At 59.1% G+C, this 24,806-nt stretch overlaps 1 protein-coding gene across 1 annotated transcript; it reads right to left on the bottom strand.

Moving 5' to 3' along the window:
• Positions 1-72: 72 nt before the first annotated feature.
• Positions 73-21,407, bottom strand: CDH15 (cadherin 15). Its single transcript, XM_028501893.2, has 14 exons — positions 21,283-21,407; positions 14,077-14,235; positions 13,732-13,887; positions 12,436-12,580; positions 6,536-6,696; positions 5,561-5,689; positions 4,950-5,135; positions 4,062-4,315; positions 3,262-3,404; positions 2,861-3,097; positions 2,399-2,638; positions 2,126-2,262; positions 1,746-1,913; positions 73-737 (listed from the first exon to the last, which is right to left on the bottom strand). Exons 1-14 carry the CDS (start codon positions 21,322-21,324, stop codon positions 537-539), a joined length of 2,358 nt encoding a protein of 785 aa, XP_028357694.1. The 5' UTR covers positions 21,325-21,407; the 3' UTR covers positions 73-536.
• Between the last annotated feature and the right edge of the window lie 3,399 nt (positions 21,408-24,806).

The raw sequence follows: 24,806 nt of genomic DNA, 5'->3' as shown, positions 1-24,806 counted from the left end.
CCAGCCCGCTATTGCTGCTCGGGCAGGACTGGGTGGAGCAAGGCCCTGCAGCACACTGTGCAGACCCAGCACTGGAGAGACAGCACAGTTTTAATCCGTGTTTGCTGAGAGCCAGGTCCTCTCCCACAAGGATGAGGTCTGTGTGGGGGAGGCAGAGGTGGGAAGGGGGTGGCTGGCCCCTATCACAGGTGACTCAGAGCAGTGCCATGGGGCCGTCGGGACAGGAGGGTCGCCTCTTTCCCACGGCCCCACCCCAGGCTCCATTCTGCCCCGGGACTCCACGCTCCCCTGGGAGAAGCAGGCTGCCCAAAGCCCCCTGGGTATGGGGCCAGGTGCCCTGTAGCCACCTCCACACAGGTCAGCTGGTCCTCCAAGCTACACAGCCAGCTATTGGCATGTCCAGTCAGACCCCTTTGGTCATCCTGGTAGGCGTGTCCACTCTCTCTGTCTAGGTGGCTGTGTCCTCAGCAGGGTGGGTGCAGAAAGCTCTCTTCCCTGTTCTGAGTGGCCATTGCATCCAGCCCTTGCTCCAGCCCTCAGAGGGGGCCATACAAGTCAGCCAGCCGGGCAAAGCGAGGGCCCCAATCCTGGAGGCAGCTATAGTCTTGGTCCTCATCACCCAGACTGGACAGGATGGAGCTCAGTGTCCCTGCCATGGACCCGTCCCCTTCGTAGTCGTAGATGAGAGCCGTGTCATAGGGCGGGACGCTGAGGTCACCGTCTGCAGCCTCCAAGCCCTAGAGAGAAGGCCCAGGAGGTCAGGACCCTTGCACATGCAGCCCAGCTGCAGCACGAGGTGAGGCCAACTCCAGGTATGGCACCAGGAAGGCACAGAAGAGGTCTGAGGGCTACCAGGGGTTTGAGGAGCAGCCCTGAGTGTGTGGGCACCACTGGGGGTCCGAGTCCCATGTTCAGATTTGAAAAGAAGGTTCCCTCTGGGTGGCCTTCCTTCCTGGGGCCCAGCCGTCTCAGAAGACTATGTTCTGCCTGAGGCTTCCTAACACCCCATCTGGGAGAACAACTGGTTCTGCCTGTTAGAGGTTTGGCAAATGGTCTGTTGCCTCCACCTGTGCTTGTTACCTCGTCAATGTGCACATCAGTTGCTGCAGGCTTGCACACATCCTAACTGGACCCGCACCTGGGCCACCCCTCGCCAGGCATCTGTCAGGGGCCTTTGAGCCAGGGCACCAAGTGTGCAGGCGGGCTGAGCACCTGGCACGCTACTGAGAAGTGCCTGCATGCTCCTCCCTTTGCCCACTCAATCGTGTTTTCATGTCCTGGGCATCTCCTGTGTTGACCTCAGCAAGTCACTGACGCTGTGTCCAGAGGAGCTACTATGGATGCTTGAGTTTAGCTGACAGCTGCACTTGTACTGCAGGCAGGGGTCGTTAGGTTTCCTCTGCCAGTGCTTGGTGGACAACGCTGTGGGCAGGCTCCAACCCACCCCCGCTCAACTAGGCTCACTGCGATCCTGTGCAGGGGTCCACCAGCCTCCTCTTCCTGTGGGGCCTTAGTGCCTGGAACCCTCTGTTCCCTCAGCCTCACTCAGCTCTCAGGGCCTCAGGAGCTTCCTAGAAGCTCAGCCAGGATCCCCAGTAGTAAGCCCACTCCCTGCGACTGTGCATGTATGGGGGTACACTGAGGTGCTTATATGTGGTGTGCATGCATGGGTATGAGTGTGTGCACACACACATGTACATGCATGCATGTGTGCCCCTTGCCCTCATCGCCCCTAGGGGACCTACATCATTGATGAAGTCTGCCATGTCTGTGGGGCTGCTGGGCAGCACACGGGGCGGTGGGGGGCACATCTGGCTGAATGGGGTATCTCGGCGCAGTGGTGGCCGTTCCAGAGGGGTGCTCAGGGCTGCCAGCCTGGATGGGTGGCGCAGCTGGCTGATGTCATAGGCATCCTGCAGACAAAGAGTGTGGACTTCAGCCTGGATTGATGACCAGGTTTCCCTCCTAGGCACCTTCCTAAGACGGCACGTTGGGTTGGGGTAGGGGCAAAGGGTCTTGGGAGGCTCACCACCAAGGCTCCCTGGAACCCTTTCCACAGCTTAACAGTCTGAGCCACCACACCCTGGTTCTGTCTTTAGAGGGAGAACCCCACCCCTACCCTTACCTGGTCCTCCTCCCCACCCCCTTGCTCATCGTAGTTAAGGATGTTGTCCCTGAGGTCGTCCTGCAGTCCCTGTAGAAGCCCCTTGTCCCATGATGGCTGCCGGAACCGTGTCAGGAGGGCCGCCGGCAGGGTGAGCACTGGGTGGGAGGACACGGTGAGGTTGGTGCTAGACGAGGCTGCCTGGGGGTGTGGCGGCGGCGGGGAGAGGGGACGTGGGGAGTGTCCGAAGGCTCCAGGGTCTGGGGGCAGGGGTCTCAGGGCATGGGCACTCACAGAGCAGCAGGATGACACTGGCCAGCACGATGGCCAGGGCGCCCAGGCTGATGCCCGTGCTCCTTGCCCTCAGTGCAGCGGCCCCCTGCAGGCAGGTGCCGTCCTGGCCACAGTGGCACACAGTCACATTCAGGGGCTGCTCGTGCTGCTGGGGCGGCTGCCCCGAGTCCCGGAGCAGCAGGCTGAGGCGGTGCAGCCCCTCCTGGACCTGGTGCCGCAACCGCAGGCGAGCGTGGCTCACTGTGGAGGGTGCCAAGGTCAGCAGGGCCCTCCTGGGCTGGCCATGCCCCCTCTGTGTCCCATGGGGATCATGAGGTGCTGGGCCTCTTGCCCATCTGCTCACTAAGTGTAGTAACTAATCCCTGCCCCCGCCCCCTGAGGGTGTGCTGAAGTGGGAACCAGCAGGACTGTGTCTTGAGTGACCCCCCAAGTCCAGGCCGAACCCCTGGGGTTGGAGCTCACTGTTAATCTGGCTGAGGCTCCAGTTCCATGCCAGCTCTGGAAACCTGGGGCTCAGCAGGAAGTGGAAGGGGGCCCCGTGTGGGGGCAGGTCCTCATCCGTGGCACCCAGGAGAAGGCCAGAGCCCTGGTTGGGCTCACTGCACAGGCTTCCAGACGGTGGGGACAGCTCAGGGGCATGGTCATTGACCTCCAGGATCTCAATGGACAGGGTCCCAGTAGCTGTGCGGGGTGGGGAGGCTGCAGAGAAAAGAGGCCTGGTGGGCACTTGTCCCTGCCGGAGCCCACCACTCACCCTGTAAGTCCGCTCAGTGGAGGGCCAGGCTCTCGGCCCCTGGGCCAGCAGCAGGGATTCCCGGCCCCGGCCAGAGAGCCGCAGAGCCCAGGCCTGAGCGCATGCTCACCGTTGTCGTGGGCCAGGATGATGGCCCTGTACCAGCCGTCCTTGAGGAAGGGGGATGCTGGGCTGAGCACACGCTGTGTCTGGACCCAGCCTGTGGCTCCGTCCACCTGCAGCCAGTCCTCCGGGTCGTAATCCTTGGAGTAGCTGTCAGCCGAGGCGGGGGAAGGGAACAGGGCCCTGAGCTCCATGGGCCCCCTAGAGCTGTGGTCACGTACAGACATGCATACATGCATCCCTCATAAACACACACACCACACACACGCACTCGCCTTTGAGTCCCTCCTCAGGTATTTTCCATCCCAATCCATAGATCAGGAAACTGAGGCTCAGAAACACAGGTGAGCTGATGAGGGCTCCGTGGCAACCAAGTGACACAACACAGTATCGCACCGGTAGGATTCAACCCACGACACCATGGGGAGAGGCACAGACATCCAGGGCCAGGGCTGGGGGCGAGACCCAAGGGCCCGTCCCATGGGAACACAGGCCAGAATGGACAGGGCCGGACCCCAGAGGCTGGTCGGAATGGACTGGCAGTGTCTGTGTATGCTGACCGGAGCCCAGTCCTGTCTGTGAAACAAGGTCACACCCATATCTGCACACGTGGGACTTGAGGCCCCCTGGACCGTCAGGGACACACACGGGCAGAGGAGCCCTCCACCCTGGGACCAAGGTCCCAACAGGACCCCTCGGGGCACACAGGCTGGGGTGCTCTCAGTGGTGCTCCTGGCCCCAGCAGCAAAGCAAGGTAATGGGGCTCTCAGCTCCCTCCGCCTCAGCCCCGGGGACCCCAGGGGGCACCTGAGCCTCTGCAGCTGCTGTGTGTCGGGGTCTCGGGCAGAGAAGGTGGCCACGGGGGTTCCTGGGGCTGCCCCCTCAGCCAGGCTGGTCCTCAGGGGGTTCTCCTGGAACACGGGTGCCTCGTTGACATCCTGCACCTGGATGCTGACTCGGGCCTGGTCCCGCTGCGCCCTGGGGGCGGCCGCCAGCAGGGGGGCCTCATTCTGCACCAGCACTGTGAGGTCATACTGCTCGCAGCTCTCATAGTCGAGGGGCTGTGGAGAGGAAGCAGAGCTGAGAGCTTGCTTGGGACCCTGGCCCCCCCATGTTTGGGCACCCGGAGGCAGGTACGGGAGGGAGAGGGCCTCCATGGGGGACAGATCCCCCACTGTGCTTTTCCTTCACAGCCTTGGAAAAAGTAAAAGTAATGCAGGACGAAACGGCACAAAGAAGAATGCAGAAATGATAAATGGCACTCATCACTTGAAACAAATTTGCTAGTTCTAAGGGAGACTGCAGCGCCGGTTCTGAGGCGCCAGCTCTTGCCCAGCCGGCCCCTGCAATAGTGTGAGCCAATTTCTTGCAATGAGTATGTTCATGCCTAAATATATCTATATCTGTCCATTTGTGAACATATACATGTGTGTGTGCACACGTCTTCCCTACTGTTTCATGTCTGACACGGGTGCCACCTGCACTCACACACAATCACAGACACGAAGCGGCAGCATGCTGTGAGTAGCACACTGGCTTGTGAGTGGCCCTGTCGCCCCGTGGGCAGCGTGGCCTGAGCCAGCAGCCCCAGGGTTTACCGAGGACCCAAACACTGTCCCAGGGTGTGAGGAGAGGCACCCTCGTCAGCTCTGCCCACAGCGATAACCCAGCCGGGGGGCTGTGCACCCCATTTACCTTCACCACAGACAGCACACCCTCGTTGGTCTTGGGGTCTGTACGGATAGCAAACTGCCCATCGGGGTCGCCCTCCAGGATGGTGAACCTGGCTGCCCAGTTTGGGGAACCTGGCAGGTCCTTGTCTTCCACCTCCAGCCGTCCCACGTCGATGTCACTCATGGCCTCTGGGGCCTCCACGAAGAACTGTGGGAGCCCACCCCTGTTACCTGGCAGGGTCGTCAGGGGCGGGGACGCCTTCCTTTGCCCCTCCTGGCTAATAGCTACCTACCCACTGGAGACCTCCCGAGTGTGTTTGTTTCTGGAGTCACTACCCCCCCCCCCCAGGGGCCCCATGAGCCCTCTCTGTGGGCTCAGCGGCACACGGGCTTGGAGGAGGCACAGAGGGATCCTGGGCTGCTTCTCCCACGGCCCCTCTCCTGGCTCCTCCTGACGGTTTACTGCTCACGGGCACCGCCTCTGTTGCCCCCAGTCAGGTCTCTGCACTGCCCGTGCAGGACTCCCGATCCAAAGCACCCAGACTCGTGCCCGCCACGAAGCCCTGGCCCCCACTGGGCCTGGGAGGGAAGGGCTGTAGAGCAGGGGGTGGTGGGGTGGGGCAGTGGTGGCACCTCATCCCTGCTGAACCCGGGGGCGTTGTCATTGACATCCTTGAGGGTGATGATGGCGGAGGCGGTGGCGGTCAGGCCATCTCCAGACATGTCAGCCACTTGTAGGGTCAGGTTGTACACGGCGACCACCTGGGGGTGGCAACAGGGGTTGGGAGACAGGATGGTCACGGGACCAGGCAAGGAGCAGGCTGCTTGCAGACTCAGCACACACAGGAGCCTCAGCGGTGTGGCTGGCGGAGGCTCCAAGGCCCTGCCTGTCCCCAAGCTTTGGGGCAACATGTGCTGCCTGGCTTCTCGGGGTCCAATGGCACCGCTCTCAACCCTAGACTCTGCCCCAGCCTCGGAGTGGGCAAGAGGTCAGTGACCAAGTCAGACAAGCATCTGCAGAGCACCAACTGCATGCAGGATGCCAAGGGGCCCTGACGAGCTGGGTCCCTGCCATAGCAGAGAGAGGGGGGTGGATGAAGGTCACCTACCACAGTAGGTGACTGGGCAAGGCCACACAGGTGGCTGTGGGGAAACCTAGAAGAGCTTTCTGGACGTGTGACACAGCAGTCTGGCAGTGAGGGCAGCAGCGGTCCTGTCAGAGGACAGCCACTGCTCTGGAGCATGAGGGGCCACTATGGGGCCCAGGGGTGACACGTCCGACTGCTTCATAGGCAATGGGTGCTTTTGGCAGGAAAAACGCTGAGGGTGTGTCAGAGCCAGGCACGGCACTGAGGGCCATTGGTGCCCTCTCTCCACCCGGCGAGCAGGTGCCCAGAGCCCGGAGCCACCATGGGTGTTTGTAGCAACTGGGCCCCCTCTTCCACTGGAGAGGAGGGAGAGTCTGGCTGAGCAAGTCTGGATCAGAGAGCCAACTCCACAGGAGCTGCCCCTGCCCACCCAAGTGTCAGCAAGGTGGGCAACGATTGGTCTAATGTGACTCTGGCTTCCCTGTTGCCAGCTCTCAAAGCAGAGCGGGGGCGGCCTCACCTCTCGGTCCAGGCCCACTTGCACCGTGCGGATCTCCCCCGTGTGCTCATCGATGCTGAAGAGCTGCGGGCTGCTCTGCTCCAGGATGGAGTACCGCAGGGCGGCGTTGTCTGTTTCTGGGTCATCTGCGTCTGTGGCCTCGGCTTTGGTCACAAAGGTGCCTGGGAAGGAGGAGAACTTATAAGACACCCATGGGTGCCAACTCCTAAAGTTCCATTCCCCTATGGCCCACCATGCCAGGTCCTGGCCCCCCATTAGGCCGGTGCAAACTTGAACGCCCAAGCCCTTTGCTTGTGTTACTTGTAGGGGAGGAAGCAGGAGTGTACGATACCTATTTGGTCAAGAGCAGATACCCGCGCTCCCCTCAAGACACTGAGGCAGCCCAGCAGGAGAACTTGGGGATGGCCTTGAACCCTAGCTGCCTAGCAGACAGAGGGTGTGCTGGCACACCCAGCTGTTACTGTCCTCAGCCCCACCTATAAGGAGAAGTGGTGCCCAGGGCTGGACCTGTGCTCCGGGGCAAACAAGCCACTGAATCTCAGAAAGGAGTGGGGGCTAGGCACAGGCCAGGAGGCTCCTCAGTGCCTGTCCCCACACTCATTTTCCATCTGGTGAGATCTGGGCTTGACCTCTATCCTCCCCAAGCCCAGGTGTATGCCATAGGCCACATAAAGGAACAAAATACATACATACATATGTACTTATGTACGTACATAGGGGAGAAGTGAAAGTTCTACCATAGAGGAGAAAGCCAACTGAAAAAAGACTTCAATGTGAGAAACACAACTGAAAAAATGATGGAATTAGAAAAGCACCATTTCCCAGCTATCAGAATACCAACAGATTCAGGCAAGAAGTATCAGCGGATGCTGAAACTGGTGGCTGCAAGTTTGAGGGATAGCAGGATACTTGCACAGTCTCAAATCATCTCCCACAAGCCACCTATCAGCTACAAAGGCAAAAACAAAAATCACAGTGGCGAAGCCTCGCAGACAGACACGCCCTTCACTAGGCGGATCAGGAACGGGACGTGTGTGCCTCCTGATATGACCGAGGAGGACACGGCACCACTTCTGTGGGCGTCCCGCCAAAACCGTGAAGCCCAAATCCAATCACAACACCACATTCAGAGACAATCTTCCAAATTGCTGCTTAAATGCTCCAGGATGTCAGTGTCGTGGCTAAGGAGGTGGAAGACTTGTATGATGGAAACTAGAAAACGTTGCCTAAAGGAAGAAGACAAATAAGTGGGAATGTATCCCGTGGTCGTGGGTTGGAAGACTTAATATTGCTGAGATGTCAATAGTACACAAAGTGGTCCACAGATTCAATGCATCCCCATTGGAATCCCACGGTGCCCTGACCAATGTGTCCCAGTTGGTTGGGATAGTCCTGCAAAGCGGAAGGTCACCAGTTCATTTCCTGGTCAGGGCATATGCCTAAGCTGCAGGTCTCATGTGAGAGGCAACCAATCAATGTTTCTCACATCGGTGTTTCTCTCTCTCTCTTTCTCTCTCCCTGCCCCGTCTCTAAAAATAATCAATCAGTGAATCAATTAATTTTTTAAAATCCCAGGGACTTTTTTTTTGCATACACAGAAAAACCTATCTAACGTTCATATGGACTCTCGGGGAAACCCAAACAGCCAAAACAATCTTGAAAAACAAGAACAAAGCTGGAGGGCTCACAGTCCTGACTCCGACGCTTACCCCGAGGCGCAGTAACTGACACAGCACAGCGCTGCAGCGCTGCCGTGAACACTGACACACAGACCGATGGACTAGAGCAGAGACTCCAGGAATAAACCCTCACACACATGGTCAAGTGATTTTTGACAAGGGGGCAATGACTGTTCAAAGGGGAAAAGACAGTCTTCAAGAATCAGTGCTGGGGAAACTGGATACCCACGTGCAAAAGGATGAACTGGCCCCATAATTATCTAACACCATATATGAAAATTAATTCAAAACGAATCAACGACCTAAATGTAAGACCTAAAACTATAAAACTCCTAGAAGATAACACAGGGGGAGAGCTTCATGACACTGGATTTGGCAATAATTTCTTAGATATGACACCCAAGGCACAGCCACAAAAGAAAAAAGAAACAAATTGAACTTCACAAAAATTAAAAAGTTTTGCACATCAAAAGACAATATTGAGTGCAAACACAACCATGGAATGGGAGAAAATATTTGCAATCATATATCTGATAAGGATTAATATCCAAAATACATAGAGAATGCCTAAAAACTCAACAACAAATACACAAAATGACTCAAAAATGAGCAAAAAGGTTGAATAGACACTTCTCCAAAGAAAATATGCAAGAGGTCAAAAAACACGTGAAAAGCTGCTCAACATCACTAATCACTGGGGCAACGTAAATAAAAACTCCCACGAGATACCGCCTCACATCCACAAGGACGGCCACTGTCCAAAGGGCAGAAAGTGAGTGTCGGTGGGGATGCGGAGAATCTGGAACCCTTTGCCTGTCAGTGGGACTGAAAAGTGGGGCAGCCGCTCTGGAGAACAGCATTCAAAAAGTTAAAAACAGAACTACCACGTGACCCAGCAATTCTACTTCTAGGGGTATACCCAAAGGACTGAAAGCCGGATCTCTAGGACATATCTGTGCATCTGTGTTCACAGCAGCATTGCGCATAAGAGCTAACACATAGAAGCAACCCCGGTCTCCGTCAGTCGATGAGTGGGCAAGCAAAGCGTGCTCTCTAAACACAATGGAATATTATTCAGCCTTTTAAAAGGGAAGAAATTCTGCCCTGGCTGGTGTGGCTCAGTTTGCTGGAGCATCCCATGGACCAACAGGTTGTGGGTTCGGTTCCCAGTCAGAGCACGTGCCTAGGTTTTCGGTTTGGTCCCAGTCGGGGTGTGTGCCAAAGGCAACCACTGATGTTTCTCTCTCACATCAATGTTTCTCTCCCTCTTTCCCCACCCCCACTTCCCCTCTCTCTGAAAATCAATAAGCATGTCCTCAGGTGAGGATAAAAAAAAAAGGAAGGAAATTCTACAACATGGATGAACATTATGGTAAATGAAATAAGCCAGACAGAAAAAGACAAATACTGTATGATTCCACTCACATTAGCGCCTTGTCAATTCATAGAGACTGAAAGTAGAGTGGTGGTCGCCGGGGGCTGGGGGAGGAGGAGGTGGGACGTTCGTGTTTAGTGGGGACAGAGGTTCGGTTTGGGGAGAAGAGAAGAGCAATGGAGACGAACGGTGGGGACGTCCGCACGACATGACGCATGTGACTAATACGACTGGAACTCGCACTTAAAAATGATTAGGATACATGGGGTAAAAATGGGCACAGCTGTAATTGAACAATAAAAAGAAAGATTAAGATAGTAAATTCTATGTTATGAGTCTTTTACCACCATAACACATTTTTTAAAAAGCCAGTGTCACGAAAACCTCGCGGCTAAGGGCTGTTCCAGACAGAGGAGGAAGGAGGAGACCCCGCTGCCTGGAGGCGGAAGGATATCATCAGCCCCGCCTGCATGAGGGCTCGCGGGCGACCCACAGAACAGTCCTCACGGTGAGTTCATCACATTGGTGAGGGCACAAGGCAACCTGATAGACAGGAATCCGGGCGTGACCAGCCCCTCCCGAGGACAGTGGGACAGGCAGAGGCTTTCCCCTTTGGTGGAGCAAGGCGGGAGGAGGGAGGTGAAACTGGTCAGACTCTCAAAGTTTGAGCGCAGGTTAACTGACAACTCACAGTCCCGGGAGCCCTGACCCAGGACGTCTGTGCCCTTCTGTCTGTCCTTCCCACAGACCCCTACTAAGTGCTCATGAGAAAGACGGCCCAGGAGGAGGCCCAGGAGGGCACCTGTAGCTCGGGCCTGCAGGTCTGCCCGTGTTGGGACGAGCAGGAGGACTGGAGAAGCCAAGCGGCGCTCCGTGTGGTTCACAATTACAGGGTGACGATGGGGGTTGCGGTGGAGAAAAGGACCTCGCCCCGAGCAGAAGGAGAGGTGTGCCCTTGGGGGAGGGGCAGGAACCCTGAACAAGCCCCATCCCAGAGGCTCAGGTGCACAGAGGCCACATGTAACTGAGACCCCTGCCCCCATCAGTGGATGCAGCAACAGAGGTAAGGCTGGCCCAGCTACAAATGACACCTGCCCACGAACTGTATCCCCAAAGTGGGGCCAAACCCCAGTTCCCAGGCATTCAGTATTTATGTCCAACTCTGCTGTTCTTTTATATGCAGAAGAGCAAGAGGGAAATCAGATCCATCCTCAAAGATCAAGCAGCCATCAGAACCAGAGCTATAGCTGACCAGATACGGGCTTTTACCCAACAGAGCACTGAAAGAACTAAGATCAGTGTGTGAGAGGCTCTGATGGAAAAGGTGGGCAAATGCATGAACGGATGGGGAACTCGGAGAACAGATGGGGACTATAAGAAGAGGCAAGGTTTTCTTTTGATATAAAAGGCATTATTGGGCTCACTGAAATGGACCCACCGAATAACATTTGTAGATGAGGTATTAGTAAATGTCAATATTAACTTCCTGATTTTGATCATTGTACTGGGGCTAATTAGAGTATATACACTGAAGGGATTAGGTCTACAACCAGCACTGAAGGAAGAAGGGAAGGAGGGAGGAGGAAGGAAGGGAGGGAGGAAGAAGGGAGGGAGGGAGGGAGGAAAGGAGGGAGGGAGGGAGGAACGGAGGGAGGGGAGGAGGAAGGGAGGGAGGGAGGAAGAAGGAAGGGAGGAAAAAGGGAGAGAGGGAGGGATGGAGGAGGAAGGAAGGGAGGAAGGAAAGGTTGAAGCAAACACGACACACATATCTCTATGAAGGGTGTACAGGAATTCTTGGCAACTTTTCTGTAAGTATGAAATGTCATCAAAACGAAAAGTTAACGGTAGAAAAAGTATCATTTTAAGTCACGAAAAACAGAAAAATGGGATGACATAAAATAAACAGGACAAGGGCGGGCACATCTCCACCACAGCTGAGGCCCTACTGTCTGCAGCACACGACCTGCTGGGGCTGACCAAGCCCCTGGGAGTGGCAGGGAAAAGGAGCGGGTCTCTCCCTGGAATGAAATCCGTCTGCCTTGGAAAAGACTTGGACACGTAACTCTGTTTCGTAAAGACTCATAAAGGACAGAGGGTTGTGTTTTGTTTGTGATCAAAATGTAGAATTAAGAAGCAACGAGCCCTGGCTGGGTAGCTCAGTTGGTTAGAGTGTCATCTTGGTCATCATCCCGATAAGCCCAAGTTGCAGGTTTGATCTCCGGTCAGGGCACATGCCAGAAACAACCGATGGATGCATAAGTAAGCGGAACAACAAACTCGTGTTTCCTCTCTCTCCCTCTCTCCCTCTCCCTCTCTCTCTCTCTCTCTCCCCTCCCACTCCTCCTCTCTATCTTTAAATTAAAAAAAAAAAAAAGCAACCAAAGGGCAAGACTGCTGGGCATGGGTTTCCTTTTTGGGGGGTGAAAATGTTCTAAAACTAGATAAGGTGTTGGTGGCACAACACTGTGAGTGCAGTGTTCACTCACAGTGCCACTGAATGTGCCACTGAAGTGTTCATTTCAAAATGGTTAATCTCATGTCATGTGAATTTCACCTGAATTTAAAAGAAGCAGTGGCAGCCAGAGCTTTGCCACCCACAAATCCTCTCATTGCACTTTGGAAGACCTGAGGGGTTGAAATTTATATTGAAATAAGAAGTGACTTGAGTTGACTTGTGGAAATTCCATCTGTACTGGAAACTGTTTACTTATTTTCAGATTCTTTGAAGGACCCTTTAGATTCTTGCTAAAGGGAAATCTCAGACCTGTGACCTACCCAGGGCCCCTCTGTGGCAGCCCCCCTCCCTGCAGGAGCAGCTGGGCCGGGTGGCCAGACTCCCGCCTCACCTGGCGCAGCGCCCTCCACCACTTGGCCAGTAAACACCTCCTGCCGGAAGACAGGCCTGTTGTCATTCTGATCCACAACCACGATCTCCAGGTCCGTGGGCTCCTCCAGGGTGGATCCTCCGAGGTCCAGAGCAAAGGCCCGTAGCTAGTCAAGCAGAGAGCAAGTACCAGCACTGGGATCCCCAAATTTCCATGGTTCCCATGAGGGCTATGCAAAAGGGACAAGTGCAGACTTCATGTCTGCCAAAAACACCAACTCAGGGCCAGGCATGCACTGCAGCAAGTGGAACGTTCCCTGAAGAGGAGCTTGCTTTCTTGACACAAGCAGGGTAACCACCATGTTTCCCCTCTTGCCTTGGCCACCAGGAAGCTCGCAGCTAAGTGTGACTGAAGTAATAATGCTCTCACTAGGATTCCTAGTCTCTCCCTTTTTCTCTACAGTTTTGGCTCCTCTTGAAGTTTATTTTAATTCTTCTGTACACATGAAACTTTTAATTAAACCACTTCTTATTCTTCTAGAGCATGGCCATGATATAATTTCCAGGTAAAGACATCCTCTCTAATAACTTTCTGTATAAGGACCCTGAGAGCTGTTCTTAACAGTCAGAAGGAAGAGTCAGGGCACAGGAAGGCAAAGGCAGAGGCCACTTACCCAAGGCCAGGCCAGGCCAGGCCAGGGGCGGGGGTTGGCGGGGGGGGGGGGGGGGGGGGGGGGGGGGGCAGACTACTCCGCAGGGGATCCGGATGAAGTTCCTGGCCCCCTCCTCAGCTTCTTGCCTACCTGGATCCTTATCTCCCTCTCCACTACCTTTCCTCTCAGATCTCACAGTCTCAACCCTCCAAGGGATGGGTGGGTGGTGCCTTCGGGGGGGGGGGGGTCCCCCCCCCCACCCTCTGCCATGAATCAAGGGGCCCCTGCTGGTGGGATTTGGCAGTTCTGTGGGATTCTGTCCCCACCAACAAACATCCTGTCCCCACCAAACTAGCCAGGTGGGGAGAGAACTGGCTGTGGGTGAAGAGGGGTCACCAGCATGCGGGGTGCCTTCCCAGGAAGGTGGCGCCTGCCCGTGCTGCAGGCTGCCCAGTCCTCCGGTGGGAACCAAGCCGCTCCTCCACGGGCCTTGGTGTGGTCCTTTGTTAAACGGGAATACAACACCTGCTTTATTGGGTCACGGGTCATAGTCCCAAATTCCCGCCCCTGCTTCCCCAACTAAGTGTACCAGATCTTGCCGGAGAAGCGATTTGGCCTAACGTGCACACAGGGGAATTGGAGCCCGCTGAGGGGAGGGGCCCTACCCTGAAGCGGTCTGTCTTCTCCCGGTCCAGAGTGGCGTTCAGGAACACCTTGCCTGTGAACTTGTCAATGGAGAACACGCCCCGGGGCTCCTCGTCCACCCCAGGCCCCTGGATGCTGTAGATGACTCCGCCCAGCTGCTGCTTGTCGGACTTGATCTGCCGCGGCAGGAAATGGGCTGGGGGAGGGGTCCCCAAGCGAGAGGTCTCTCTCTTCTCTGCAGCCTCCGTCCCTCCCCCAGCTCAGCCTGTGGCCCCGACAGCGTCCCAGTCCTAAAGCACGCTCCTTCGGGGACCCGCCGGGGACCCCCAGCCCCTGCTCCGCCCACTCTGGCCGCCCAGCCTCACCTGCACCAGCGGGTAGGGGAGGCGCTTGTGGTTCTCCGACACGCTGATGGGGGGGATAACCCAGGCTCTCCGAACGCGGCCCAGCGCAGGCGCCCGGCGCCAGGGGAACAGGGTGCTGGGCCTCTTGAGTCCTGGAACCCCCAGTGAAAGGCCCAGGTTCTGCAACAGAGATGAGAACAGCGTCACACAGCTCGTGTCCTCAGTGAGCCCCGGGAGCAGGCGGTGCTGAGAACTGCTCCCCCTCCGTGGTGGGTGAGTGAACTACTCCCCACTCTGGAGGGCAAGGGGCACCTCGCTCCACCTCAGAACCTTGAGCTCGCGGCCATGGGAGTCCCCAGCAGACACCCACCCCCCCACAAGCCTGGGGCCCCCAGCGCTCAGGTCTGTCTCTCCCCTCCCCTGGGCAGCACAGAGTCGGGGCGCCAGGAACTGTCACAGGCCCTAGGTGACTGGGAAAACTGACCATGCTGTACCCCCATCTCATCTTCCCGAGGGACAAGGATCTCCCTCCCACGTGGCCCAGGGGAGGCTCAGGGACCAGGCCTGGGAGGGCTGGTACACCCCGTTGGCAGGGGAGGGGTGTGGAGAACCTGGGACTGGGAGAGGAGGCCTTGCAGGCAGCAAATGATGAGTAATGAGGGCAACAGCTGGCCCTGCTGGGGCCCCTCTCCAGGGCTGACCTTTGTGGTGAAGGATGTGGATAATGGGGTCGAGGGTAGCGGGCGAGGGAGGCAGGGCCTGGGAGCACTCCTGCCCGCTCCACATGGCCGGATCTGTGGGAGGCGCCGTGTGGGGGCTCCTGGCTGCGGGCCAGGGGCAGTAGGGGGCAACACATGGCCACCCAGGCATCCTCTCGGCTTGGATTCTTGAGGATTGGTTGGGGTCCACTGGACCAATGCTTAGGTCAGGAGGGTCCCAGAGCCATCTGAGGGGCCGGAGCACCCCCACCTCCCCTGCCAGCCTGTGATGTTTTTCTCAGAACTGTGGAACCAGGTGCCATTTTCACACCAGTACCTTCATTCCCAGCACCTGGAGCACGCTCCTCCCTCCCAACCCACCCGGCTGGTCCAGCCACACGCGACGCCGTCACTCAAGCTGCAGCGCCCAGTCTGCAGGGCTGCAGAGGAGGTCGAGGAGCACTGTACCCCGGGTGAGGGGCATGCAGACGACTGGGCGGGTCAGGCTGGGAGAAGGGCCAGAACGCTCCCCAGACCCACTGCCAACTCTGTCGCCACAGGTAGCCTCACCTTCCTGCTCGGACAGGGAACGGAGGTCCAAGAGGAAGGGCCCGTCCTGTGCGTCGAGGGCAGAGCTGGCAGCAGCCTCACGAATGCACCCCATGTTTCCCAGGTGGCCCTGGCTTGTACCTGAGGCCTCCACACTGGCTCCTCAACCGGCTGCTGGCTGGCCTGAGTGTGCTCCGGCCAGGACGTCCCAGGCCCCGGTGCTCCCCAGCTCGTGGGTGAGGCCCACACTGATGCAGCTCTCAGACAGGCTAGGGGGGTGCGTTTCTCACATGCCCCTGTAGCTAGACCCAGCTAAGACCCAGCAGGCGACTGAGCCTCCTTTCCCCACCACAGGCCCCAACAGCCCTTACCCTGGTCAGGCCAGGCTCGGTGCCCCAGCGATGGGCCCGGGAGCTGTCTGTCTCCGGGACCCTGGGCCCTTCTAAAGGGGCTCTTTTCTAGCCGAGGCAGACCAGGTGGCTCCCAGGGCCCCTCCAGGCCCCTCAGACCCTCTCACCAGCCGCCTGGTCCTGCTGACTTCCGCTTTCTCTCCCTTCCAGACCTGGAGTGTAAGGAGGGGCAGCACGGGAAGGGGTGGGCTGGTGGCCTCAGGAGTAGGATCATTGTGGGTGAGTAGGGTCAGCTCGGGGTGGGGCCAGGCAGAGGTCTGTTGTGCTGTGTACTCTCGCTTTCACTCTCCTCAGTTGCCTCCCCCTCCTGCCCAGGGCTTGTTCTCCGGGCCCAGGGCAGGGCCCAGGGATCCTCAGACACCTTGTGGACAGAATGGCAGTCATAGCCGAACTAAAGCGGACAACCTCTCCCATGGCCCCAGGCCACCTGCCCAGTTTTGGAGTCCTTCTTCCACCGCCTCGCCTGAAATGCCAGGGCCATGTCCCCTGCAGGGCCTTGAGTCCAGGTAGCAGAAACCCAGTTTATAGAAAGAACCAGGCAGCCGGCCAGGCCCCCCAGCTCCCTGTAGCCTGACAGATGGCAGCCCTGGCCTCTGAGCCTGCCTGGGGCTTCTCGCCAAAACCACCCAAGCGTTGGCCTGGTGTTCCCACCCAGTGGAGACCTGCCCTGCCTTTGTCGCCGTGCGAGTGAAGACAGCGTCTCTTTCCTGAGCATCTGTGGGCAGCACCGAGCTCATATCCTTCCTTGCCCCTTGCCTTTCCCTCCCTCCCTCCTCTTCCCCAGACCCTCTCGCAGCCCCTAGGAATGGTGGTAGTCACCTCACGCACAGCTGCTCAGAGCGAGGCTCAGAGAGGCCAAGCCACCATTTGCTCAGGGCCACAAAGTCAGGACAGGTGGAGCTGGGAGCCAAAGGGAACCCCGCTTACTCAGAGGGGCAGGCTCGGAGAGAAGCCCAGCGCTCTTAGCGGCGCCTGCCCTGCCCTGACTGCAGCACTGGGTGGGCACAGTCCACTGGTGCTCCTTGACCTCAGACTCGTAGGGGGACACTGGGGGACACACTCTGCCCTGTCCAGCTGCTGCCACGCCCGGGTTGGACCCTATGCTAGCCCTCCCGTCCCCACCCCCACCCCAGTCCACCACAGAGCCTCGCTCTCGCTCCCTTCCTGCCAGCGGCCTCTATCGACACTCCAGGATGCCCGCCAGCCTGGCGTGGGCGCAATGTGGTGGAGGTGGAGCCTGGGAGTCCTGAGCCCCAGTCTGTCCATGGTCCAAGTTCAAGAGGTCAGCAGAAGCCACAGAGCCTTGGCAGGGGACCCGTGCCCAGATCAGAGGCTGTGGTGGGTGGGGTGGCTGGGCTGGATGGCTGGAGGTCAAAGCACTTCCCAGTTTGCCCTGTGTCCTCCCACCACCCTGTTCCCAGAAGATGTAGCTGGGGGGAAGGAGCCGCCTGGGGATCGTGGGACAAAGCTGCATGGACAAAGCCAGCTCACACAGAACCCCAGCATGCAGGCAACACCCTTGAGTGACATGTGCTCACAAGCACCACCCACCTTGCTGTCCCCCATGCCAAGCCAGAACCAATGGGCATGATGGACCCACCACCCTCAAGTGGACCCAATGACACCCCCTTGGGCACCCTTGGTCTGCCCTTAATCAAGAACCTAAGAGAACACGCTGGAGCCCCAGAGATGCCAGGGCCCCTCACTGGGGTCTGCCCTAGCGCTGGCACCCAACCCAGGGGCCGCCAAGGAATGGAGCTCCCCGACGTGCAGAGGGAGCGCTTGCTGCGGCCAGGCTGAGCGGCGAGCGTCTCACAAACACCCCCGCAGAGGCTGGAAGGGTGTTGCCCTACCAGACCCGGGCACCGGCCCCGGGCCTGTGGGCGGCTGGCCACCCACTGTCCTGATGTTCCTCTGGCCTCAGGGATGTTCCCATCCCATAGGACCGGTGACTGTGCCTTCCCCTGGTCAGACCTCGCGGGCAGCGCTGTGGGACAGAGGCATTCACACAGGCCGGGATCCCCAGAGCCCTGGCTATTGCAAGGATCACGGGGGAAGGGTGGCCGCTAAAGGAGGGGTTCCAGGAGTGTACCCCAGACCTACTGAATTAGGACAGGCAGGCGGTTCCGAACCCCGTGTGATTCTTGGAAACATTGGGGAAACCAGGCAGCCACTGGGCTGAAAGGTGGGACTTCAGGGTCACACAGCCTTGATATGGCTCTGGCCCCAGAGGCAAGTCCCTCCGCATCTCAGGGGCTTGGCGTGTGGGCTGACACCAGGGCCTGCGGCGAGGGCCAGGCAGAGGACAAGGCGGGCGCTGGGTGAGGAGATCCCCGCCAACATCGTTCCACCCAGAGGCGATGGAGACAAGGTGTCCTTCCTGCCCGTGGGCCTGGGGCGGCCCACAGGGCTCTCCAAGTCTCTCTCTCAGCCCAGGGGGGTTCAGAACCAGGGATTATAAGGCACGGCCCCTCTCCCAGGAGCCTGGGAAGAAAGCTGGGCTTGTGGCTGGATGCTCACCACCTTAGGAAGAGATGCTAGTGACCAGAGAAGCTGGGTGGAAAGTAAGGAGACACCTGCCCACTTCCCCTCTTGGCGCGGGGCCCCTAGAGGCCCCTAGAGACCCCTGGGAAGGCAAGTGGGGGCCTGGGCTTGGTCGGGGTGTTTGCTGGTTGGGGTCCGCCTCTGCAGAGCCCTGTCTGTGGCTGTACATCCTGGCTGGCTAAAGAGGAGCAAGCATTTTCTATTCCGCCCACTCCTGGTATAGTGGGCAAACCTGAGAAAATGCAGATGCAGCAGCAGCTTGGGGAAGGGGTTCCAGCTACAGGGGCGTCTCCCCAACAGTGCCGAGGCCCTGGGTTCTCCAGACTCTAAGAACCATGGGGTGCATGGCAGAGGAGAAGGGAGAAAAAAAAATGGGAGAACTGTAATAGCAGAATCAACAAAATATATATATTAAAAAAAAAAAAGGAACTGGGCAGAAGGCCTCTAGCCCGGTAAAGCCTGGGCGTGGGGAGAGGCGAGGTGCTGAGGAGGGCAAGGACCCCCGTTCTGGATGCTCTGCAAGCTTCTGGGGCCTGAGCCCCTTCCCCCAAGGCTGGAATCTGGGCCGCCCCATTCCTGGATGGCCTGGTGCGCATCAGGCATGCCAGGAATGGGCCCAGTTGCCGGCCTGGCCCAGAGCGGCCCCCGAGCTCCCCTCCAGCTGCTGCAGCCTTCAGGGAAGGAATGAGGACGGCTGGCCAGGCAAAGGGCCGTGGGAAGGGCAGCCCTTTCCTCTGCCTGCCCCCCCGCCCCCCCGCCCCGGCCCACACTGTGACAGACTGCCACCACAACCCAGCCGTCCTGGAGGGCCAGCGGTCCAGGCGCTGACTTCTGCCTCCGCTGCTATCGCCACCCCCACTCGTCCTGGAGGACTGGGGGTACCTGTTGTGGCTGCCCTCTTGTTCTAAGCACTGTCCCGCATGGCCGCCTGGGGGTCTTCGCACTTTCAAAGCCCCTAGGAGTGTGGCTGAGGCCCCATCTTCCTTCCGGAAACCATGTGGCCCACTGGGCAGACGCAGGGGTGGGGTTCCTCCCAGCAGGGCATGTGTCTGCCCTTCCTCATCCATGCTACACCCCAATCTTTCTGCCACTCTGGGTGGGGTGGGGGGCCCACAGTAAGCTCAGCTACTGGAGACACCATGGCCAGAGGGAGGGGGCGGCAAAGGTCAGTTCTGAAAGTATATACTCTAAGCCCCCTGTTTGAGGTTTTAGGGGACACAGGCAGGGGAGGGGGTGCCTCATCTAAGGCAATGGGTCTGCGTTGTCTGGTTTCCAGCCCAACCGCCCAGTGCCCCCCCGCCCCCAGCCTCAGGGGCCCACCCCAGACGGCTCTGCTGGGCTGGGGTTGGGGGATGGGCTGGCCCACCTTAGGGGTTCATAGAGGTGGAGGAAAGAGTGTGCGAGGGCGGCCACGAGACCCATGTGGCTAGACAGGAGAGGAGTAAGGTCTGAAAGCTGAGCTGAATCGGGGAGGGAGGGGTGGCCGGTCCCCCCTTCACCTCACAATGGAACTAATTTGAGTGCTGAGTGCGGGAACTTGAGCAGCCAGGCCCCTGCTGGCTGCTCCCTCTCCCTGACCTGAATCCCACAGCTGTCTGGAGGGGGCATTCTACAGCACTCGTGGGGGAGAGGGGAGGGGTCTGAGAGGCTTCTACTCCCCTCCCCTGCAGCGGAGTGAGAGGTGGCCAGCCCCTGGCCCCGAGGGTTGAGGGTTGGCTCAGCAGGAATGTGCCTGCGATATCGGATGGGGTGCCGGGGCAGAAACGATGATCCCAGGTCAAGTGGAAGAGAGCTTGGGAGGTGCTGAGGCACTTGGGCTCCGAGGGGTGGTCTCCCGGCAGAGGGCTGGAAGGACACGGGCTGTGGGCAGCCAGGCCGTGCTGGGCTGAGGTGACTGCCGCTGTGCTAAGCCAGGCGGACGTGGCAGCTGAGGCCTAGGCACTGGGACCCTGCCTCTGAGGGGGCTGGGGGAGGGCACAAAGGTGGGGGAGGAGGTAGCTGGAGCTGGGGTGCTAGGTGCCCTGAGGGGCCAGCTGCTATGGAGGGTCAAGCTGGCCGGCACCTGGTCAGCTGCCAGGGCTGAAACCTGAGCTGGCCAGCCAGAGCTGGGGGTCTGTGGGAATTAGGGGAACTCAGGAAGCCCCTGTGGTGGGTGCCGGGAAATCGGACTCCCCTCATCAGCGTCTGGCACTGCTTCGTGGGCCTGGAACTGTAACAGCAACCGGTGATTTCACACTGTGACCACTGCCCAGCCCTGGCCCCTGGCCTGCAGCCTGAGACCCTGGCTCAGCCCAGTCTTCTGAAAGCAGGAGGACACTGAGGGCACCAGCTCCATCCTGGGCACAGCCTGGTGCCTGCCCCGCAGCCTAGGGCGTGAGGAGATGGGGCGGGCGCCCATGGGGTGCCCGCGGTGGGGTGGAAGGGGCAGGCAGCCCGTGCTTCCTTCTACCTGCCCTGCTCCCGTGCTGGGGAGGCTGGAGGACCAGCAGAGCTGTGGAGGGTGATGCTTATGTGCTGGACCTGGCCTCCCTGGGCACAAGTACGCCCAAGGGAGAGTGAATTCCTGGAGGGTGCAGCAGGCAGCTGCCCCGGCTGGCAGGGCTCATGGAGGGGGGCTCAGACTCCCCCCAAACTAGTGACCAACTTAGCAGGGTCCCTAGAGAAATCTGGCCTCGGCCCCTTCAGCTGGGATTGCTCTTGCGGCTCCCCCTCTCCCTGCCCTCTACCACAAGGCTGCGGCTCAGGGGCCCACCTCAGAGGGACGGGCTGTCCTGCCAGGTGGCCTCCTGGCCATCCCCAGCTTGGCTCCCCGTCCCGTCCAGTCTGAGGAAGTGACACTCGCCTCTGGGCCCCCGACTCCCCGGCACAGAGCACCCTGGACAATGCCGCCTCACCCAGGACTCTCAGCTCACCGCCCCCAAAGGCAGCCAGGGCCAGTAGTGCAGGGGAGTCTGGGGCGCCACTACTCTAAGAGGCTGTCGGGCAGTGCAGGGGGGCAGGGACCCCGTATGGCACCCATGCCTTACCTGGGCCAGCAGCCCCAAGGCCAGGAAGAGCGTGGTGTCCATGGCGTGACGGGCCGAGTGACCGCCGGTGGACAAAGCTGCGCCTCCGGCTCGGACAGAACCCCACTGAGTGACAGCACAAGTGCGCGGGCGGAGGGGCAGAGAGTGAGTGACTGCACGTGGGCGGGGCGGAGCCTGGTGTTGAATGACAGCACAAGTGTGCGGGCTGGGGACCCAGTGAGTGACAGCATGTGTGTGGGGGCAGGACAGGGGGCGGGGCCAAGTGAGTGACAGCACGCTTGCTGAACGGAGCGGTGGGGGGTGTGGGGCCGCGCCAGGCCTCAGTGACAGCCTGTGTGTAGGGCGGGAGGCGGGGCTGAGTGACAGCACGGTGCTGGGCAAGACAGTGTGGCCAAGAAAGAGTTACAGCATTGTGTGGGTGGGGCGGGAGGCAGGGCCTTGACAGGCTGGGTCAGACCGAAGGCCAAGTGACCCTACGTGTGCGCCAAAGTTGGGCACTGGGATGGTGACAGCACTTGGGAAGTTCCGAGGGGGTGACGGCGGGCCCCTGCTGGGCCAGGTGTCAGGCAGCTTTCCTGGGATGCTGCGCTCCCAGGGCCAGACGGTGGAACCCGGCCTGGCAGTAAAGGCATCCGTCGATGGGGTCAGGCTAGGGTACCAGAGTGGGTTCATTCATTCTTTTGTTCTTTTCTGGTCCCCAAACTCACCAGGCACACTCCTGCCTTGGAGCCTTTGCAATGCTGTTCCCTCCACCTGGATTGCTCTTCCCCGCTCTTCCCTAGATTTGCTGCTCACTGCCTCTGGGCTTTGTCTAATGGCACCTCTTCACCTCCTTATTAGACATTGTCGCCGCCCATCACAGGTAACTCACATCACGAATTACACTTGCCGAACGTGTTCACGGCCGGCGGCGGAGCTCTCCCTGTGCAGGGTTGTTCCCTGCTGAGCCCCAGGGCTGGCACACAGAAAGGCCAGGCACGAGTCCAGCCCTCCCCTCTTGAGCTTCCTCCTCCCCTCCTTCCGTCTCTCAGTTCCCCTCGGTTGGCAGTTACTTGGTTAGGATCTTACGGCTCTCCTCAAGACCCTGCACGCCTGCCGTGCAGACGCACTGTCTCTCACGGGCCCAGCATGTGCTAAGGGCAGGGGAGAGGGAGGGAGGGGAGCAAGGACCCTGTGGACTGACATGCACCCTGAGGAGCAGGAGCAGTGGGTAGTGGGGCTGCTGACCAGCCCTGGCCCTAGTCTGGGGAGCCTCCGTCTGGGTCTTCTCTGTCGCCGGAGCAGGCAGGGGCCTCTTGCTTTCCTCTCCAGATTGTTGGTCTGCCGAGCAGGTGCCGCACCATCTGTGCCCTTGGCCTGCTTGGAAGGAGGCCAGGCTGCCTGGGGGCAGCTTTGGCAGTGACTGTGTCCCTGGCACTCACTGTTCCAAGGTGGGAAGCGGGGAGCCCCCTCTATCTCCGGCTCTGAAGTCCTGGGGCTGGGAAGCAGACCCTGGGGGCCGCCCGGCTGCCATCCCGCCTCTGAGGTTAGTGACACCAAACACGGTGGGGAAGCCCTCTGAGTCCTTTGGGTTTCTGCCTCCTGTTACTAGCGTAGGAGTGGGAGTGGGGGTGGGGGCGGGGAGTGAGGTAGCTACCGGGAAGGAGGCAGCCCTTGTTCCCCGGGGCAACCTCAGGCACGCTAACACAGGGGAGAGAGATGGCCCTGTGATACCCTCTCCTCTTCCCCCACCCTCCCTGCTCTCCTCTGCCTTGCTCCTGGCCATCTGTCTTCCACACAACAACCGCCCCCTGGGTCTGGGGGTCACCAAGGCAGAAGGTAAGCTGGGTCTGGTCTGGGTGAGTCCCAAGTGCAGGGAGAGGCCACTGGGGAAGGGGTGTGGTGCCCAACCCTCCCCCACGGGGCCATCCCCTGCCCTGGGCCAGGGCAACTGTTCTGTCCACCAGCCTCAGTTTCCTCCTTGTCAAGAGAGGAGGTTGGGTTCCTTGAGCCAGGAGATCCTGTCGGACTCTGGTCCAACAAGAGTTGGCTGTCTGCACTGGACCCTCTGGCTCCCCCGCCCACACTCTGGGCCGCCCCCTCCTTTTCCAGCTCTGCAGCCTCCCTCAGGCTTTGCAGGTCATCAGCCCCACTCCCGCCCCACCGCTCGCAAGCCCGCCCTCTGTCCCACAGCTCTGTTCGGTGCTGGGACCGTGCCTAGGAGGAGGAACACGCCGGAGCCTCTGAGCTAGTGAGCTCCCCGCGGAGGTTGGACTGTGGGTGGGGCGCATGAGTGCGCAGGCCTGAAGCTCCGGGTCACCTCCCTCCCTGGGTGGGGCGGTGGGAGTTTTATCCCTTCCTCAGTTCACCATGCACAGCTGGTGGTGCCCAGGCTTGGAGTTGCAGGGTCTGAGCCCGAGCGGAGCAGATCTGGGGGAGCAGGATCCGGGCCCTGCATCCACCAGAGCCCTGATGGAGGTTGGGGCGGCTCCCACCCCCGTTCTTCTGGGGGACCCCCCTTGGGCAGTGCCTCTTTGGTTTTAGGCACAGGGACATGGGCTGGGCAGGACTGACCTCACCCAGCCACCAGGGCCTGAGTTTGGTCAGGGCTCACACAGACAGGGTGCAGTGGGTGCCTGCCTGCTTGCCTAAGGGGGCCCACTTGTGAGCAGGCAGGAGGCGGGTTGGGGTTGGAGACCCCCAGGGAGTCTGGGGGTGTGCAGAACCCAGTGGGGCCCAAAGGGCAGCAAGCAGTCTACTGGTGGAAGGTGGCAGACCAGGGTGGCCAGGGGCAAACCCTGGGGGCTCATACTCTGTATCTGGGGATTTCAGCTTAGGATAAAAGGGGGGCACTGACTGCCCTCAGCAGACAGGCGAAGCTATTATAAGGTTAGAATAATCATGTCAATATTTACTTTAGAATAATGCTGCAGTTATACGGTGAAATAAGTGTTATTATTATGCAGGTTTGTATAGAATCGTACGCAGATATATAATACACACATCCACAGTCTTATGAAGCAGGGGCTCTCTCAGAGCAGGCCAGGACATGGCTGATTAGCAGGCGCAGGACAGATGGCCAGAAACGTGCGTGCGCCGAAGCCAGAACCTGTGGAAATGCCACCTTCCATGGCGAAGGGGCTCAGGGTGGGAGAGCATCTAATGTGGTCCCAGGAACCCTTAAAAGCAGAGAGTGATGGACCAGTGGCAGAGAAATTTGGCAAGGGGGTAAGACCTGCGAGACCTGGGGTGCATGGGGGACTAACATGGGGTGTCGGTTCTGAGGTGCAGGGGCCAGCAGCCAGAGGGATGGGACCTCGGTCCTCCAATGGCAAGAAACGGTTCTGTCAAGGACCTAAGTGAGTTTGCAGCAGGTGCCACCCCCAACACTCACCACTGTGGGTACGAGCCAGCCCAGCTGACACTATGTCCTTACCCTCTGCGACCAGGAGCGGACAACTTGGTCCAGCCACTTCGGCGGCCACTCAGACCTCAAGAAACAGCGAGATGATAAATCTAAGCTGTTTCAGCCACAGAGTTTTCGG

This window comes from Phyllostomus discolor, chromosome 12 (genome assembly GCF_004126475.2).
Source record: "Phyllostomus discolor isolate MPI-MPIP mPhyDis1 chromosome 12, mPhyDis1.pri.v3, whole genome shotgun sequence".
In the NCBI taxonomy this organism is placed as follows: domain Eukaryota; kingdom Metazoa; phylum Chordata; class Mammalia; order Chiroptera; family Phyllostomidae; genus Phyllostomus; species Phyllostomus discolor.
This window is presented reverse-complemented; position numbering and strand designations above follow the sequence as displayed.

Coding starts and splice junctions, on each gene's coding strand:
- CDH15 (XM_028501893.2), bottom strand. CDS start 21,324: ATGGACACCACGCTCTTCCTGGCCTTGGGGCTGCTGGCCCAG. Junction 3,405..4,061: donor CAGCAGCTGCAGAGGCTCAG/GTGCCCCCTGGG, acceptor CTCGGCTGACAG/CTACTCCAAGGATTACGACC. Junction 3,098..3,261: donor CATCCTGGCCCACGACAACG/GTGAGCATGCGC, acceptor TTTTCTCTGCAG/CCTCCCCACCCCGCACAGCT.